Source organism: Tachysurus vachellii, chromosome 5 (genome assembly GCF_030014155.1).
Source record: "Tachysurus vachellii isolate PV-2020 chromosome 5, HZAU_Pvac_v1, whole genome shotgun sequence".
Classification (NCBI taxonomy): domain Eukaryota; kingdom Metazoa; phylum Chordata; class Actinopteri; order Siluriformes; family Bagridae; genus Tachysurus; species Tachysurus vachellii.
The window spans coordinates 3,761,810-3,777,500 of record NC_083464.1 but is presented as its reverse complement, the minus strand read 5'-3'; the positions used below and the strand labels follow the sequence as shown (position 1 = coordinate 3,777,500).

The window sequence follows — 15,691 nt, the reverse complement described above, 5'->3', positions numbered from 1 at the left end:
CCGGAGTACCCGGAGGAAACCCCCGAGGCACGGGAAGAACATTGGAACATTTCCATTACACAAACATTTTTCTGTAGTTTAAAAAGGTTCTTTAGACTATAAAAAAGATCTTTATAGCACTAAGAAAAGAGGGTCTAAGAAAAGAAACCATTTATTGAAAGGTTCTTTGGCAACCAAAAATGGTTCATTCTTTTCCATTGTTGTTAATATTCCTTTTTGGAGTCTATGGAACCATAAAATGATGCTTTGTAGAACCATTTTGAAGAATTCCCTGAAAAGAACCAAACGGGGTTCTTCGAATCCCAGACTGATGTCTCTTTTTAAAGTAATTGAGGGTTTCCGAACTTATCCAGGGGATAAACCCTATTATCTAGATAAACCCATTGCTCCAGACAAGGTTCTATTACCAGGGTACATTATTAAAAACAAAGATGCTAGGAAGAACAAAGGGGTTTGCAAAGTGTTGCTTTAGAAGAACCAACTGTTCTGAAGGTTGAAGCCTGAACACAATGAGCAGAAGTAAAAAGCTGAGGTTTCTAACACTGTAAAGGAACTCCAGCACGGTCACATGACTTCAGCATCAGCACTAAGCTTTCAACTCTCTTAATCTTTATTTAAAGTCATCTTCCCTGATCAGGATCCACTCTGCTCTTGTTGGGGACGAAGCTGAAGGAATGAACAGTTACAGTTGGAGGAGTTTGAAGAGTGTGTTAGTCTATTTCAGTGACATGACGTTAATCAGGGGGGCACGGTGGCTTAGTGGTTAGCACGTTCGCCTCACACCTCCAGGGTTGGGGGTTCGATTCCCGCCTCCGCCTTGTGTGTGTGGAGTTTGCATGTTCTCCCCATGCCTCGGGGGTTTCCTCCGGGTACTGCGGTTTCCTCCTGGTCCAAAGACATGCATGGTAGGTTGATTGGCATCTCTGGAAAATAGTCCGTAGTGTGTGATTGCGTGAGTGAATGAGTGTGTGTGTGTGCCCTGCGATGGGTTGGCACTCCGTCCAGGGTGTATCCTGCCTTGATGCCCGATGACGCCTGAGATAGGCACAGGCTCCCCGTGACCCGAGGTAGTTCGGATAAACGGTAGAAGATGAATGAATGAATGAATGAATGACGTTAATCATAGCGGTACCTTGTTCCTGCGGAAGTGGTAAATCAGCACCATGCTGATGAAGTCCAGCAGCATGCAGATGGCCTGGAGGACCAGCACGGTGATACGGAGATATCCTTCACCGTGAGCCACACACGGCGTATCGTCCTTACAGTGTATACATCCCTTCTCACAGGGCAGACACACGCTAGAGCCCGCAGGGTCACGGGTACTCACGGCCTTCCCTGGAGAGGAGAAGAAAAAAGAAATCTCACACTACTCACAGTAGAGAGACGTTCTCCAGAGGTGAAGCTGGAGGATACACAATACATTCTTTCAATTAAACTGTTTTAATAAACGATGTGGAAACATTTTTTAACTTCTTTCTACTGGTCAAGTTGCTCATCTACTATTAAAGATAAAGGTTTTTGTCAGAGTGGATGGTTCAATGAAGAATCTTTAAATTCTGTGAATCGTTTCTATCGTTTCTAATATTTCAATATTGCAATGCCATAGCAGCTCCAGTTTTGGTTACCCAAAGAACTTTTTTAGTAAATGCTTCTTTTTCTTTGTGGCACAAAGAATATTTTTATAGACAGAGGAACCTTTGTTCAATACAAAGAACTTTCTGTGCAACAGAAACATTCCACAGATAAAGGTTCTTCAGTGAATCGTACACAATTTAAGTGTAGACACCAAGAACCAAGAAGAGTGTATGGCGCCAAGAAAAAATGGGTGTCTTCCAAGAACCTTTTACCAAAAGGTTCCCTAGGGAACCAAAAATTGGTTCTTCTATGGCATCACTGATGCCCCTTTTTCACCGAGGCAGTTTGAGTGCTGGTTCGGAGCCTAATTTAGAACTAGTTCTTTCTTTTTCGACAGCCAAAGCACCGGCTCTGAACCAGGAAAAGTGGTTCTTAAGTAGCACCAAAACGTTGCTGGTCTAGACTTAAGAACCGCTTGTGTCAGGGGCTGTGGGTGGGGCTACTGTTAGATAATGTACCATAAGTATACTAATGTTTAATACACTTTTACTTTACCGCGATATGATCAATTATCAGCACACATGATAGTAAGTAGCTACATGCTAATGCTAACTTTTTTCTGTGTTAATGATAAAATAATGTTATGTACTTCCTCGATAACAACCTCCGTTTATACAGATTACATGGAGCTGCACGTACACATTGGATTCGCCACGTTTGGATGTTAATGTAGGTTCACAAAGCCATGAGCATTAACAGTAAAGCAACATCCATCATTGTTGATGTCGTGTTTGTGATTGTCGCTGCTGCGCTAACGCTGCTGTGTGACGTGACACGTATACAGTGACGTCAGACTCGGCTCTGTGATGCTCTCTAACCGATGGAAAGGCAAACCGGTTATTAGAAGGTTCGCCAGTGGAACCAACTTTTAAACCAGCACCCGGTTCTTTTTGGTGGAAAAGGGGTATGAGAAAAACACTTTTTTGGTTCTTCCTGGAATCTATCATTTTAAGAAAGTAGGAAAAAAATGTGCATTGAGTTCTGTATAAAACCCTTGTTTGTTTTTTTTTAACCTCGCTCCAAATAGCACTTTACACCAAAAAGGTTCTAGAGCTCTATAGTGACAATAAAGTAATCATAATATCATAAAAAAATAACCATATTTCCTACATAAAGATACTTTGTGCTAAAAATTTGGTTTTTGTTTTACAGTTATTATGCTAAATTTTGTCTTTTCCGTTGCTTAGTTGTATCGTTTTGTAAAACCATTTTTGTGATTTTCTTTGCATGAAAATGATTCCTATTATTATTGAAATAAGAACTTGAGTGTACACAAGAAGCTCAGATGTGATGGCTTTAGAAGAGATTTATTAATAAAGTGGTGAAATAGTTTTCCCTGGAAGAAAAGTTTTAAATTTAAATAAAAAACTACTCACTCTATATTTGGAAGTTCCTGAACATTTGCCCTAAAAGCATTATTTTTACTCCAGTTAAATAATTTAGCTTGCAGTCATTCGTTCTTCTCTCCACCTTTCGTCTTTCTGTCTCTGTTCTCCTTTCTCCAGCGGTAGATAAAAACCTAGCATGTCCTTTTTCTCTTGAGTTCTTCGATTTGATTGGTCAGAAGGTGTAAAAAACAAACAATAAGTTTGTAGTAATGTGCTCGTTTTAACAAATGATTGTTTCTATAGTAACGACTCTGTTGAGAATTCTTTGTAGCAGGGTGGGAGGAGCTTTGTCTTAGTGGCTCTTTGTTCAGTGCGGTATCCAACAGCTCATGGGGAGATTCAGAGTTGATGAGTGCTTGAATTTGTAAGTTTATATTATATTAATTTCTGTATTTCTTTAAATATATTTAAGTTATGTAATGCTTAGTATTATTGTGTGCTTCATATTTGTAATCTTTGTGATTGATTGATTTATGTGTTTAAATTCTAAAATATTGTTTTCTTGATTTAGATACCATACAACTCGAACTACAATAAAATGTTAAGGAACTGGATTACTTGGAGCTTCTGTGTTTTAATGGGCACACCATCCTGGTAGCACTTTGCCTGAACTAGCCTCTATCCTTATCCTCATTCGGTGCACATAATAAAAAATGAAGTAAAATACACAGGAAAGAAGTTATAAGGCTCAGGGCATGTAAGAGTTGTCAAATTCCCAGACATGTGAAAGTCCTCAGGTTTTTATTCTTTCCTGTTTTTATTTTTTGTTTTTTTATTGTTTTTGTTTGTTTAAAAGAAATGAGATCCTAGTGAATAAACAATTATTTTTCTATGCTTTAGCACATTTGAGAACAGGAAGTCACACGTCTAAAACACGTGTCTCTACAATATTAAATGAATCTATAAAATGTAATAAGCATGTTTTTATTCAACTTAGATGCTTTCAGATCAAATTTTTTTCCTCTTGTTTATCTCGTGTCCATACGGATGATTGAATGTCAGCGATGCAGGGATAAAAACAGTCAGGATATGCAGGATAGCTAAAATAAACAGATTTATTAACTTAAAAAACACAAAACAGGGACATGGACCTCAACAAGGGACGAGACAAAAGTCGAGGATTCGGCGCTGCCATAGGCAACGTGGCACGGTTAAATACACAAGACGATTAACACACGAGGAACAGGTTTGCAGAGACGGGGAGGAGTAAACAAGGCAGACACGTGAACAAAAGTCCGGGCTGGATCCTGACAATCCATGTTTGTATCTTCAGAGTAAATGTTGATATCAAACCCCGTTTCCGCTCTCTGAGAAGCTCCGAGTGTTTGTTCATCTAAAGAATTGAGGTGTTTTATTACTTATATATTAAATTATATTTCATTTATACTTTGGTTTATATTTCAATAATAGAGATTTTACAATCACAGTATCAGAGTGTGTCTAGTGCGACTGTATCATATCATGTCATAGATCATCTGCATCATTTAAGTGATTTAAATTATTTTCCTAGCAATAATTTAATTAATTTAACAAGAAACAAATTGATACTCGGGCTATCAGACTGTTATAGACTGTTATAATACATCTGACTGGCACATTTTATGAACAGCAGCTATGTTAATTCCTCCACTGCTTCTCTCTTTCTACTCGTCCCGAGTCATTCAGAAATTGTACCAGCTCTGATCGTCTTCCGTGCGATGAAGATTTTGGACCTCCACTGAGACGAGACAGACTCTGTGAGGATCCTGATTCATCTACCAGATCTACCAGCTCCAATTAGACTCTGCAATACTAAAGAGGAGATGTGAACTCCATGTGATCTTTTGCATCATTACAACATTTATCAGACTGTATATTTATAATCACACCCTCCACTGTCACCCATATGAGGATGAGGTTCCCCTTTGAGTCTGGTTCCTCTCAAGGTTTCTTCCTTTATCGTCTAAGGGAGTTTTTCCTCCCCACAGTCACCTGAGTCACCTCAGACTTGCTCATTGGGGATAAATACATACACATTGTGAACTAAATATATCTAATATTAATCTTGAATTTTGTATTATATTAATCTTTATATTATTCTTTATGTTAACCTTTTGTTCTACGTTTTTGTTCTGTAAAGCTGCTTTGAGACAATGTCAATTGTAAAAAGCGCCATACAAATAAACTTGAATAATAATAATAATTTTACAATTTTGATAACTTTTTTCTCTTTGGGATAAAATGACGTACAATGAGCTTTTATGCATTTATTGTCACATTAGATCAGAAATTCTGTGTGACTGTTTATAGCAGCAGTCTCTACAGCAGAAAGACTCTATAGCAGCAGTCTTATTTCAGTCAGGTGAAGAGGATCGGTATTTTTAGTAAAGTCCGTCTGGGGCTCGAAGAAAAGAACAGAGCAAAAGAACAGAGCAAAAGAAGAGAGCAAAAGCGAGAGTTTTCATGAAAGTCCAAGAATAACACCATTCTGTCAGGCTGGTCCTATAAACATCTCTAAAGTCTTTAAACCATCACTGCATCCTAAATCTTTCACTAAGAGTGATGGAGTTTGTTTTATTTGAAACTAGAGATCACTGCCTAACTTCTAAGCCACCATTTGTCAGAGTGGCCCATTTCCTTTCCAGCTTATCCTTCTTTCATCTTTCTGCATCACTTTGCATATAAAGCATCTTTTGGGGATTTTTCTTTCAGAAATCTGAGCATCTTATTACATAATTTAGCAGTTATAGAGTTAGTACAATGAATCGATGGAACCTCTGATCCACTGAAACCCTGACCAGAAATGTAACACTTCCTGTGTATGAAATTGTTCATTTTGGGGATTTTACAGGACAAAGAGGAAGGAACAGAAAACGAGCAGGTAACGATTGAGGGGCTTCACCTGTGTGTTATTAATAAGACATTAAAGGTGGGGTCTCCGATGTTTGAAAGCCAATGTTGACATTTTAAATCACCAAAACAAACACGCCCCTAACCCAAATGGGTCCCACCCCTGTATTGATAGCTCCGCCCCACATATACATACGTAACCCAGGCAACTAATGGAAACAAATGTTAGCTGAAGGGAAGAACAATACGATTGCAGATAAACAAACAAGCAAAAATGACACACAAACATAATCATGTAAAGGACAAAGACATATATTAGTTCTGTGTAACAAAGCAAAACCAACGTTACTCACCTATCGAGAAGGAAAAAAGCGCCTCGGCGTCTTAAGTAAAGTTGGTCACATATTCACAGATTGGAGTTTCCCGAGTCAATAACTCCTGAGCTAAACACTGTTACTACACAAAACACGGTTGTAGCTGCGTCTCTACATTACTACGATAGAAAAGAGGTGTTATTTGTGTAGTAACAGTGTTTAGCTCAGGAGTTATTGACTCAGGAAACTCCAATCTGTGAATATGTGACCAACTTCCTGCTCCTTCAGTTCTCTCCAGCGCTGGAAAGCTGATCCTATATTAACACGTCCTACTTCTTACCTTATCGTAAGCCTTTCTTCACTTTCTTTCTTTGTTTTTATCCTCCATGTCAATGTTAAAACCGCTTTCTGCTAATGTCACACATGTGCACTGAACACTCTCTCCGCCCATATTGACAAGACACGCCCCTTTCTGCTCATTGGCTACACGTTAGTTTTGTTTTTTGTTTAGTTTTGTTTTGTTGCTTGTTGTCCCGACTCAGTTTTCTGAAGCATTTCTCAAAAATCGGAGACCGCACCTTTAATGTACGCAGCGTTTGTCTGATCCTGTGACCTACTACATTTGAATCAGTGCCTACTGTTGTTAGATGTGTGTGTTGATCAGATACAGTCCTGACACACCTCATCCTCTACGCTGCCATTCTAATGTTACCTTCAACATCAGATTAACTGCAAAACTTCCTTCTTTAAACCTTTAACTAATTAACAGATTTGCGTTATTGATGTTGTTAAAGTACAAGTACAGTTTAACTGCAAAAAAACAACATTAAATTAAAGCTACTTTACACATTCGATCACACGTTCTCCATTTTCATCCCATAATAAAAATAATAATAATTTTGTCCTATTCTATGTTTATAAAGCCACAAAGTTATATTTTTTCACTCAAGTATATTGGCATTTTATTTTCAGTCCTCTCAGGATTACACAATTTTACGTTCGTGGAAATTAAAGTAAAAATCAAACAAACGATGTGATATTTGAAGGAGATTGAAATTTACTAATCATTTTTGTAAAATCGCTTCAGATGAATGCGTTTATCAGATTAAAGTGGACTTACTCTTGATGCCGTTGATGGCTACTCTGCTGGGATGGAAGAAGCCTCTCTTACACTGGCATTTGTATTTGTCCAGGACGAAGCCTTGACCCGGGATGGGGAGGCACTAGAAGACAAACAGAAGACAGACGAAGTTAAGAATGTGAACATAATCACACATGCTGCCTGATCAAAGCAAAATGAACATTAAAGAAGAACGTTCAACCTCCCAGAACTTCCCCAGGGAGCGTGTTCGCGTTGTTTCAGGCATAAATCAGCAGAGGAACTCTCACCATTACAAGATCAAACACAGTTTTATCCAAAGATCATATCTGGAGAAATCAGCGGTAATTCATTTTACTTGTATAACACGTTTAACAATGAACATCTTCACAAAGTAGCTTTACAGGAATATAGAAAAATATAAAAAGAAAGAAAGCGTGTGACATTGTAAGGTTTTTCTCTGGTCCATGATAACCTGCTCGATAAGAGAGTCAAGAAGCTTTTATTGTCATTACAACCATATGTAGCTGTCGCAGTACACAGTGACATGAGACAACGTTTCTCCAGGATCATGGTGCTGCATAAAACATAAAGACAGGGCTAAGGATTTGTAAGTAGTCTTAGCCACATAATGTGCATCTGTGGAACCTGGTGCAAACAGTGCAGGACAAGACAAACAAGACAGACAAGACAGTGCAGGAAAAAAGACAGTGCAGGACAAAGACAGTGCAGGACAAAAGACAGTGCAGGACAAAAGACAGTGCAGACAAAAAGTTACAAGACAATACAAAAAGTACAAAAAATACAATACACAAGGGACAATAAACAGTAAACAGAAACAGTGTAAATACTGTGTGTGAGTACTGAATGTTCAAACAATATTTCGTGCCGTAACATCACAATAAACAGTTTCTTAGCAGCAGGTCCTTGAGATAATATATAGAATTGTGAAAAAACAGCAAATGACTGAAATATTGTATAGTACCGTATGTGCAAAACGGCTGAAATGTTGGACAGTTTGTGCAAAAGAGCAAAAAAGTGAGCAAAACAGCATGTAAACAGTTTGCCGGATTGTAAGCAGCGTGTAAACAGTATGATGTGTCAGTGTGTGTGTTTTGTGTAGGTCTGTGCAGCCCATACAGATGATGTGTGTGTATGTTGTGCTCAGTACAGTTCAGTTATTGAGAAGTCTGATGGCTTGTGGGAAGAAACTGTTACACAGTTTTACCCCTATAACCCTCGATAATAGGGAATTCATCCTGATGAGTCGATTAGTTCGATATGTCAACTAGTGTGTTTCGTGGTTTTTCCACAATATTTTAAATAATTATACGTTTTTAAAAAAAAAAGTAGTTTGCTGTAAGAGAAAAGAAAAACACTTCATGCTGTTATTATGGTGACAGTAAATTCACTGATTACTCTTTTAGAACATCAGGACCAGGAGATTGTAGCCTGTTGCATGACATTATTATTATCACATATGATATAAAAGTCATTATTATAGATAACAAAAGGGATTTTCACACGTGAAATATTTCCCCTGGCTCCTGGAAAAGGAAATCCTTGGTTGTATAGTTAAAGGTTTCACACTGCTCCATGTTTCCCTGAGTTAACACTAAATCACCTGCCAGTGCAAGTGACGCCTCTCTACCAGATGTGCTGAAGAACGACTTCTACGCTCGGTGTGAGGCGCAGAACAAAGTAGCGGCAAGGAAGACCATCCTTCCCTACAACCACCAGGTACTCTGTTTAGCCACGGCTAATGTTAGGAGAACTCTAGATGAACCCACAGAAGTCCCCTGGACCAGACAACATTCCTGGTAGAGTGCTCAGGGAATGTGCAGAACAACTAGTGGATGTCTTCACTGACATCTTCAACATTTCTCTGAGCAGCGCCGTTGTTCCTACGTGCCTCAAGACGACCACCATCGTTCCGGTGCCAAAGACGTCTACAGTGTCCTGCCTCAACAACTATCATCCTGTTGCACTCACACCTTTTGTAATGAAATGCTTCGAAAAGCTTGTCATGAGGCACATCAAGTCCCAGTTACCACCTTCACTGAACCCCCTGCAGTTTGCTTATCATCCAAAATGTTCCGTTACGTTAATTTCACAGTGTGACGGTGTAGAGAGGGGAAAATACCTAGTGACCTCAGTGTAAAGTGAATGGTGGGTTTGTGTAGTTAGAGGTTTCACACTGCTCCTACTGACCCCGGGGTTAACACTGAATCCTGTCTCTTCATAATCTGACCTTTCACACTGTACACTCCTAAACCCTGCTGTAACCTCCTTCTCATTTGCATATTAACGTATCAACGATCCTGATTGGATAAATCCAGCGTGTGACCTCTTTAAATAACGGCTCGTCTCACGCTTCACATCAGTGAGGAAAAAGGTTCAGGTCTGTGCTTCTGCACCCGAGCAGCTTCTGTTATCTTTCACAGCTTTATCATCTTTTTTACTCTTTATAACTTTGTCGTCTAGTCGACCAGACGTTCGTTCGTCCGTATCGGTCTTCAGTTTCACTCTCTACACCGCACACTTCTGTGATGTTCAGTGTTTTGTCTCCTGACTGTATCTACCCAGCCGTTTTTGTTCAGTGTCTCTACGTCCTGGTTTTCACCTGATATGAAGCACAGAGGCGCTGCTCGCTTTCTGTTGGGTTTCTGTTGCTAAGCGACAAGACTAACATTCTAACAGAGCATCGTTTCACACCGTACATGTTCAGCATCGCCATTTGGAGTTAACACTGTAAAAGCTTCAGAGTTTCATAACCCTTGGCAAAAAGAGCTTCATAACCACACCTCTAAATTAATTAAGCACAGCATGAAAATAATAAAAACTAAACTAACCTCATGTGATGGCAGAGATTTTACATTCTATTCTGTTGTTTGTAATACCAGTAAAATAAGAAGATCTTGTAAGTGTCTATCAGCGATTTAAGAGCTCACACTCCAGCGCTCCCTGAAGGTCTGCTTTAATGAAGGAGAAGACTCTATGAGACTCACAGAGAACAAACTTTCCAAAAGTGAAACTTTTTAAAAAGAAGATGCTATTCCTGGCACTCTTCATAAGTCTCTGAGTTCTTCTGGAACAACAGCTCGCCATTTAGGTGAAGTTCCAGACCATCCTGGGAGAACAGCCCTGGTTTTAGAGTTAGTACGTTAACATTCTACTTTCTCTTCGCATGCAGAAAGGAGACGAGATTGCAAACTGTTCAGCGGGTCTCTAGACCGAACTCCGTATTAATTAAGAGCTGTTTTAAAAGACTCCTATTAATTTGGGGGCAGATTACTTTATTAGCATAAAAATTGTGTTTGTGCTCTGGTTAATGCACCGTGACAGATAGATGCTGCTGCTGTGTGCTGGGAATTCATTTGAGCATTTTTAAGCTGGAGGCATTATGTAAAAGTAGGAAATGAGATCCGGTGTTTGTGAAACTAATCACCGCCAAACAATCTAAATGTTTTAAAAAGTCATAAGTGGCTGATCGTTATAATTTAAGACCTCGCAGTGATTACCTAATTAAAGAGTTCTACAGACATCTTATCTAGATGTTTCTCTAGGCAGCGGATTGTACCGGCGAGTTCTGTAATAAACGTTACGTACCGTCGTTCAGCCAGAGACTTATAGATGAGGAACTGATATAATGACATTATCTTGAAATAACAAGATTCTCAATTTACATAATGGGACACCATATGATCCAGTTTAAAATAACAACGATCGAAGGTCAAGTCAAAGTACAAAACATCCTGAAATACCAGTTTATTACTTCAAATAAATATAAATTTAATTACATTTACATTTATAGCATTTGGCAGACGGCCTTATTCAGAGCAACTTACATTTTATCTCATTTTATACAACTGAGCAATTGAGGGTTAAGGGCCTTGCTCAAGGGCCCGGCAGTGGCAGGTTGAAAGGCTTGAAAGAGTGATATAATTAAAGTGACGTGATGTGACATACGACTAAGTACGGTGACCCTCTCACTCTCACTCATTTTCTACCACTTATCCGAACTACCTCGGGTCACGGGGAGCCTGTGCCTATCTCAGGTGTCATCGGGCATCAAGGCAGGATACACCCTGGATGGAGTGCCAACCCGTCGCAGGGCACACACTCACACACTCATTCACTCACACAATCACACACTACGGACAATTTTCCAGAGATGCCAATCAACCTACCATGCATGTCTTTGGACCGGGGGAGGAAACCGGAGTACCCGGAGGAAACCCCCGAGGCACGGGGAGAACATGCAAACTCCACACACACAAGGCGGAGGCGGGAATCGAACCCCCAACCCTGGAGGTGTGAGGCGAACGTGCTAACCAATAAGCCACCGTGCCCCCCAGTACGGTGATCCATACTCAGAATTTGTTCTCTGCATTTAACCCATCCAAAGTGCACACACACAGCAGTGAACACACACACAGTGTGAACACACACCTGGCGTAGTGGGCAGCCATTTATGCTGCGCCACCCGGGGAGCAGTTGGGGGGGTTCGGTGCCTTGCTCAAGGGCACCTCAGTCGTGGCCGGCCCGAGACTCGAACCCACAACCTTAGGGTTAAGAGTCAGACTCTCTAACCATTAGGCCACGACTGCAATTAAAAATAATAATCTTGATATTCATAATATCTTGAAGGCATCAGATTTTAAGATGCTTTAGTTTAGTTTGCTTCGTATAGTGTTGATAAGTTATAAACTTATAAAAAAGTGCCCACTGTGTGTTTTATGTTAATCACCATCAACTGTCAAATATATGGGTTAAAAACTGTAATTCCTGTCTATAGCTACACTTCTGGATAGCTCTGTTTAGACTAATAGACATATAGAGTCAAGCTTTCTGTGGTATCTCTGAAGTCTAGTAAAAGGCAGGACATGAGTGAGGACAACACAGATGGTGCTGACTTCCTACAATTTCCCAGCTGACAAAATTTCCAACATCTGAAGGGATACAGGACGGATTCTGCGGCTCAAAATCTTCCGCTAATCCGCTCAGTTTCGACATGAGAAAGGACAAACTGAGGGGCATGTTTCAAACTGAGAAAATCAGGACAATGAGGCTAAATAATAAACCTAGCGGACCATGACGTTTAACTTTGCCTGTAGTGGGTCTGTCTACTGTGACATACTGTACATGCAAAATGCAAAAGAAGAGCAGTGTAATAAACTGAATATAAATGCCACAACCCAAGAAAAGATCAAATAAACACATTAGAATTACAAATCTGTAGAAAATCCAAGTCACAACACTGTTAGAAGGCCACTGATGAGCCACTAAGCAAGACCTTTAACTAGTGCGCAAAGGACTGGGGTTTAAAATTACATTCTTATATCACACCCACTGTTAAAAAGCCTGACTAATCCCACCCACTCCTTTTTATTAAGTTTGTCTAATCCAACCAACTCCTTCACAAAGGCTGTCTAATCTCACCCTCACCTTCAGAAAGTTAGACCAAACCCACCCACTTCTTTAGAAAGCTTCACCAATCCATCCAACACCCTCAGAAAATGTGACCAATCCCACCCACTCCATTAGAATGTTGGACTAATCCGACCCCCTTTTTCAGAAAGTTGGAATAATCCTACACACTTCTACAAAAATTTGCTTTATCCGGTTCACTTCCACAGAAGTTAAGTCTAATCCGGCCCGCACCTTCACAAAGTTTGTGTAATCCCACCCACTCCGTCACAAAGTTTGTGTAATCCCACCCACTCCGTCACAAAGGTTGTGTAATCCCACCCACTCCTTCACAAAGTTTGTGTAATCCCACCCACTCCTTCAACAAATTTGTGTAATCCCACCCACTCCTTCACAAAGTTTGTGTAATCCCACCCACTCCTTCAACAAATTTGTGTAATCACACCCACTCCGTCACAAAGTTTGTGTAATCTCACCCACTCCTTCACAAAGTTTGTGTAATCCCACCCACTCCTTCAACAAATTTGTGTAATCACACCCACTCCGTCACAAAGTTTGTGTAATCACACCCACTCCATCACAAAGTTTGTGTAATCTCACCCACTCCTTCACAAAGTTTGTGTAATCTCACCCACTCCTTCACAAAATTTGTGTAATCCCACCCACTCCGTCACAAAGGTTGTGTAATCCCACCCACTCCTTCAACAAATTTGTGTAATCACACCCACTCCGTCACAAAGTTTGTGTAATCTCACCCACTCCTTCACAAAGTTTGTGTAATCCCACCCACTCCTTCACAAAGTTTGTGTAATCCCACCCACTCCTTCACAAAGTTTGTGTAATCCCACCCACTCCTTCACAAAATTTGTGTAATCACACCCACTCCGTCACAAGGTTTGTGTAATCTCACCCACTCCGTCACAAAGTTTGTGTAATCCCACCCACTCCTTCACAAAGTTTGTGTAATCCCACCCATTCCTTCACAAAATTTGTGTAATCCCACCCACTCCGTCAAAGTTTGTGTAATCCTACCCACTCCGTCACAAAGTTTGCGTAATCCCACCCACTCCGTCAAAAGTTTGCGTAATCTCACCCACTCCGTCACAAAGTTTGCGTAATCTCACCCACTCCTTCACAAAGTTTGTGTAATCCCACCCACTCCTTCAACAAATTTGTGTAATCACACCCACTCCGTCACAAAGTTTGTGTAATCTCACCCACTCCTTTACAAATTTTGTGTAATCCCACCCACTCCTTCACAAAGTTTGTGTAATCCCACCCACTCCTTCACAAAGTTTGTGTAATCTCACCCATTCCTTTACAAAATTTGTGTAATCCCACCCACTCCTTCACAAAATTTGTGTAATCCCACCCACTCCGTCACAAAATTTGTGTAATCTCACCCACTCCTTCACAAACATTTGTCTAATCTCACCTAGTCCTTCAGAAAACTTGTCTAATCCTGCAAACTCTTCCAGAAATTTTGACTATAATCCTGCCCACTTCTACAAAAAGTTTGTCCATCCTCACCCACACTTTCCGAAAGTTTTCACCAATCCCACACACACCCACAGTTACTATTGCTTGCAGCTGCCTGTAATATTTTCTGATGAACTTTAATCTAGTTCTAAAAATATAAACAAATGAGTCATTTAATCCGCCATGAAAAGGATCGAGCCGTTTCTGATGAACGAATCGATGCATTAGAAGAAAACGCCACCACACTCAGGTTAATAAACGTGACCTTACTACAAGAAAGTAAAATGCACACTTTTATTAATTCTTTTCATGACTTTCATGACATGGAATGACGGTCCTGATGTCTACCTGTACCTTTAACCTTTAACCCTCAACTGCTCAGCTTGGATTATATCATTCAAGAGCTAATCCACTTCCTGTCTCTCTGGTCTGTACTAATGTTAGAATGATATGTCTTACATGAGGCCACTGTGAAACTCAACCCCCTCCGTTTACTTCAACCCAATGTTTGGTTATAGATTCAGTCCTAAAAATAACTTTCTAATTAACATTTCTTGAACTCTTCGATACGTCTCAGATACATTACACTTCCTGTTTGAAGCCACAGATGAAGCGTACGTTAGACAGACCGGCCTATCATGCTGCTGGGAGAGCAAAACTGTACGGCTGCGATGCAGATCTGTTTCAAAGCGTTATTTGGAACAACAGGAGGGCACTTTTGAACACCTTGGTAAATATAGCACTGCACACAGCAGTTTTCTCCCACGCAGCCCAAGATCTAAAGGGTTTGAGATTTATGTAGCTGACAGGCCACGGGTCAGTGCGGGGCAAAAGGTCAAAAACTGAACGAAGGCATGAGCAGAGAACTGAGATAGAGCGCGTGAAGGTGGAGAGAGAAAGAGACAGAGAGTGAAAGGGTGAGAAAGAAAAGGAGATGGATACAGAAAAAAAAGTGAGAAAGTGAGAGACAAGGAAGAGGGAATATAGATAAGGTGGAAAACAGATACCAGTGGAGAGAAACTCTGAAGATAATCTGTGGTGATTATTCATTCATTCATTCATTCATTCATCTTCTACCGCTTATCCGAACTACCTCGGGTCACGGGGAGCCTGTGCCTATCTCAGGCGTCATCGGGCATCAAGGCAGGATACACCCTGGACGGAGTGCCAACCCATCGCAGGGCACACACACACACACTCTCATTCACTCACGCAATGTGGTGATTATAAAAAAACAAAAATTAAAAGCTGTACAAGCTGAATTTCGGGGAGTTTGCGTCAAAAAATGGTCAAACCCTGAAGCGACTGATCAGAAGTAATAAACAAAACACTACTGAACTACATTTCAATTTCTGATTTATGTAAATCTCCTTCCCTCTAAAATAACGACTGCCACTGAGTGAATTTAGGGCTAACGCTCAGATCAGCAATATTAATTTAGTCTATTTATTTAAGCCAGAACAGCAAATGAGCTGAACCCAGTGGAAAATTTGCATGTTTGATTTTCTCCTCAGTGA

The 15,691-nt window shown here is 40.3% G+C and overlaps 1 protein-coding gene across 1 annotated transcript in view; it reads right to left on the bottom strand.

The window, feature by feature from the left end:
* gpr158a (G protein-coupled receptor 158a) overlaps window positions 1-15,691 on the bottom strand; it is a 110,370-nt gene that overhangs the window by 55,978 nt on the left and 38,701 nt on the right. The window contains exons 3-4 of the mRNA XM_060869524.1: window positions 7,287-7,389; window positions 1,133-1,335 (exon numbers count right to left, since the gene is read on the bottom strand). Of these exons, the coding sequence (XP_060725507.1) occupies window positions 1,133-1,335; window positions 7,287-7,389 (306 nt within the window). The remainder of the gene's footprint in view (window positions 1-1,132; window positions 1,336-7,286; window positions 7,390-15,691) is intronic.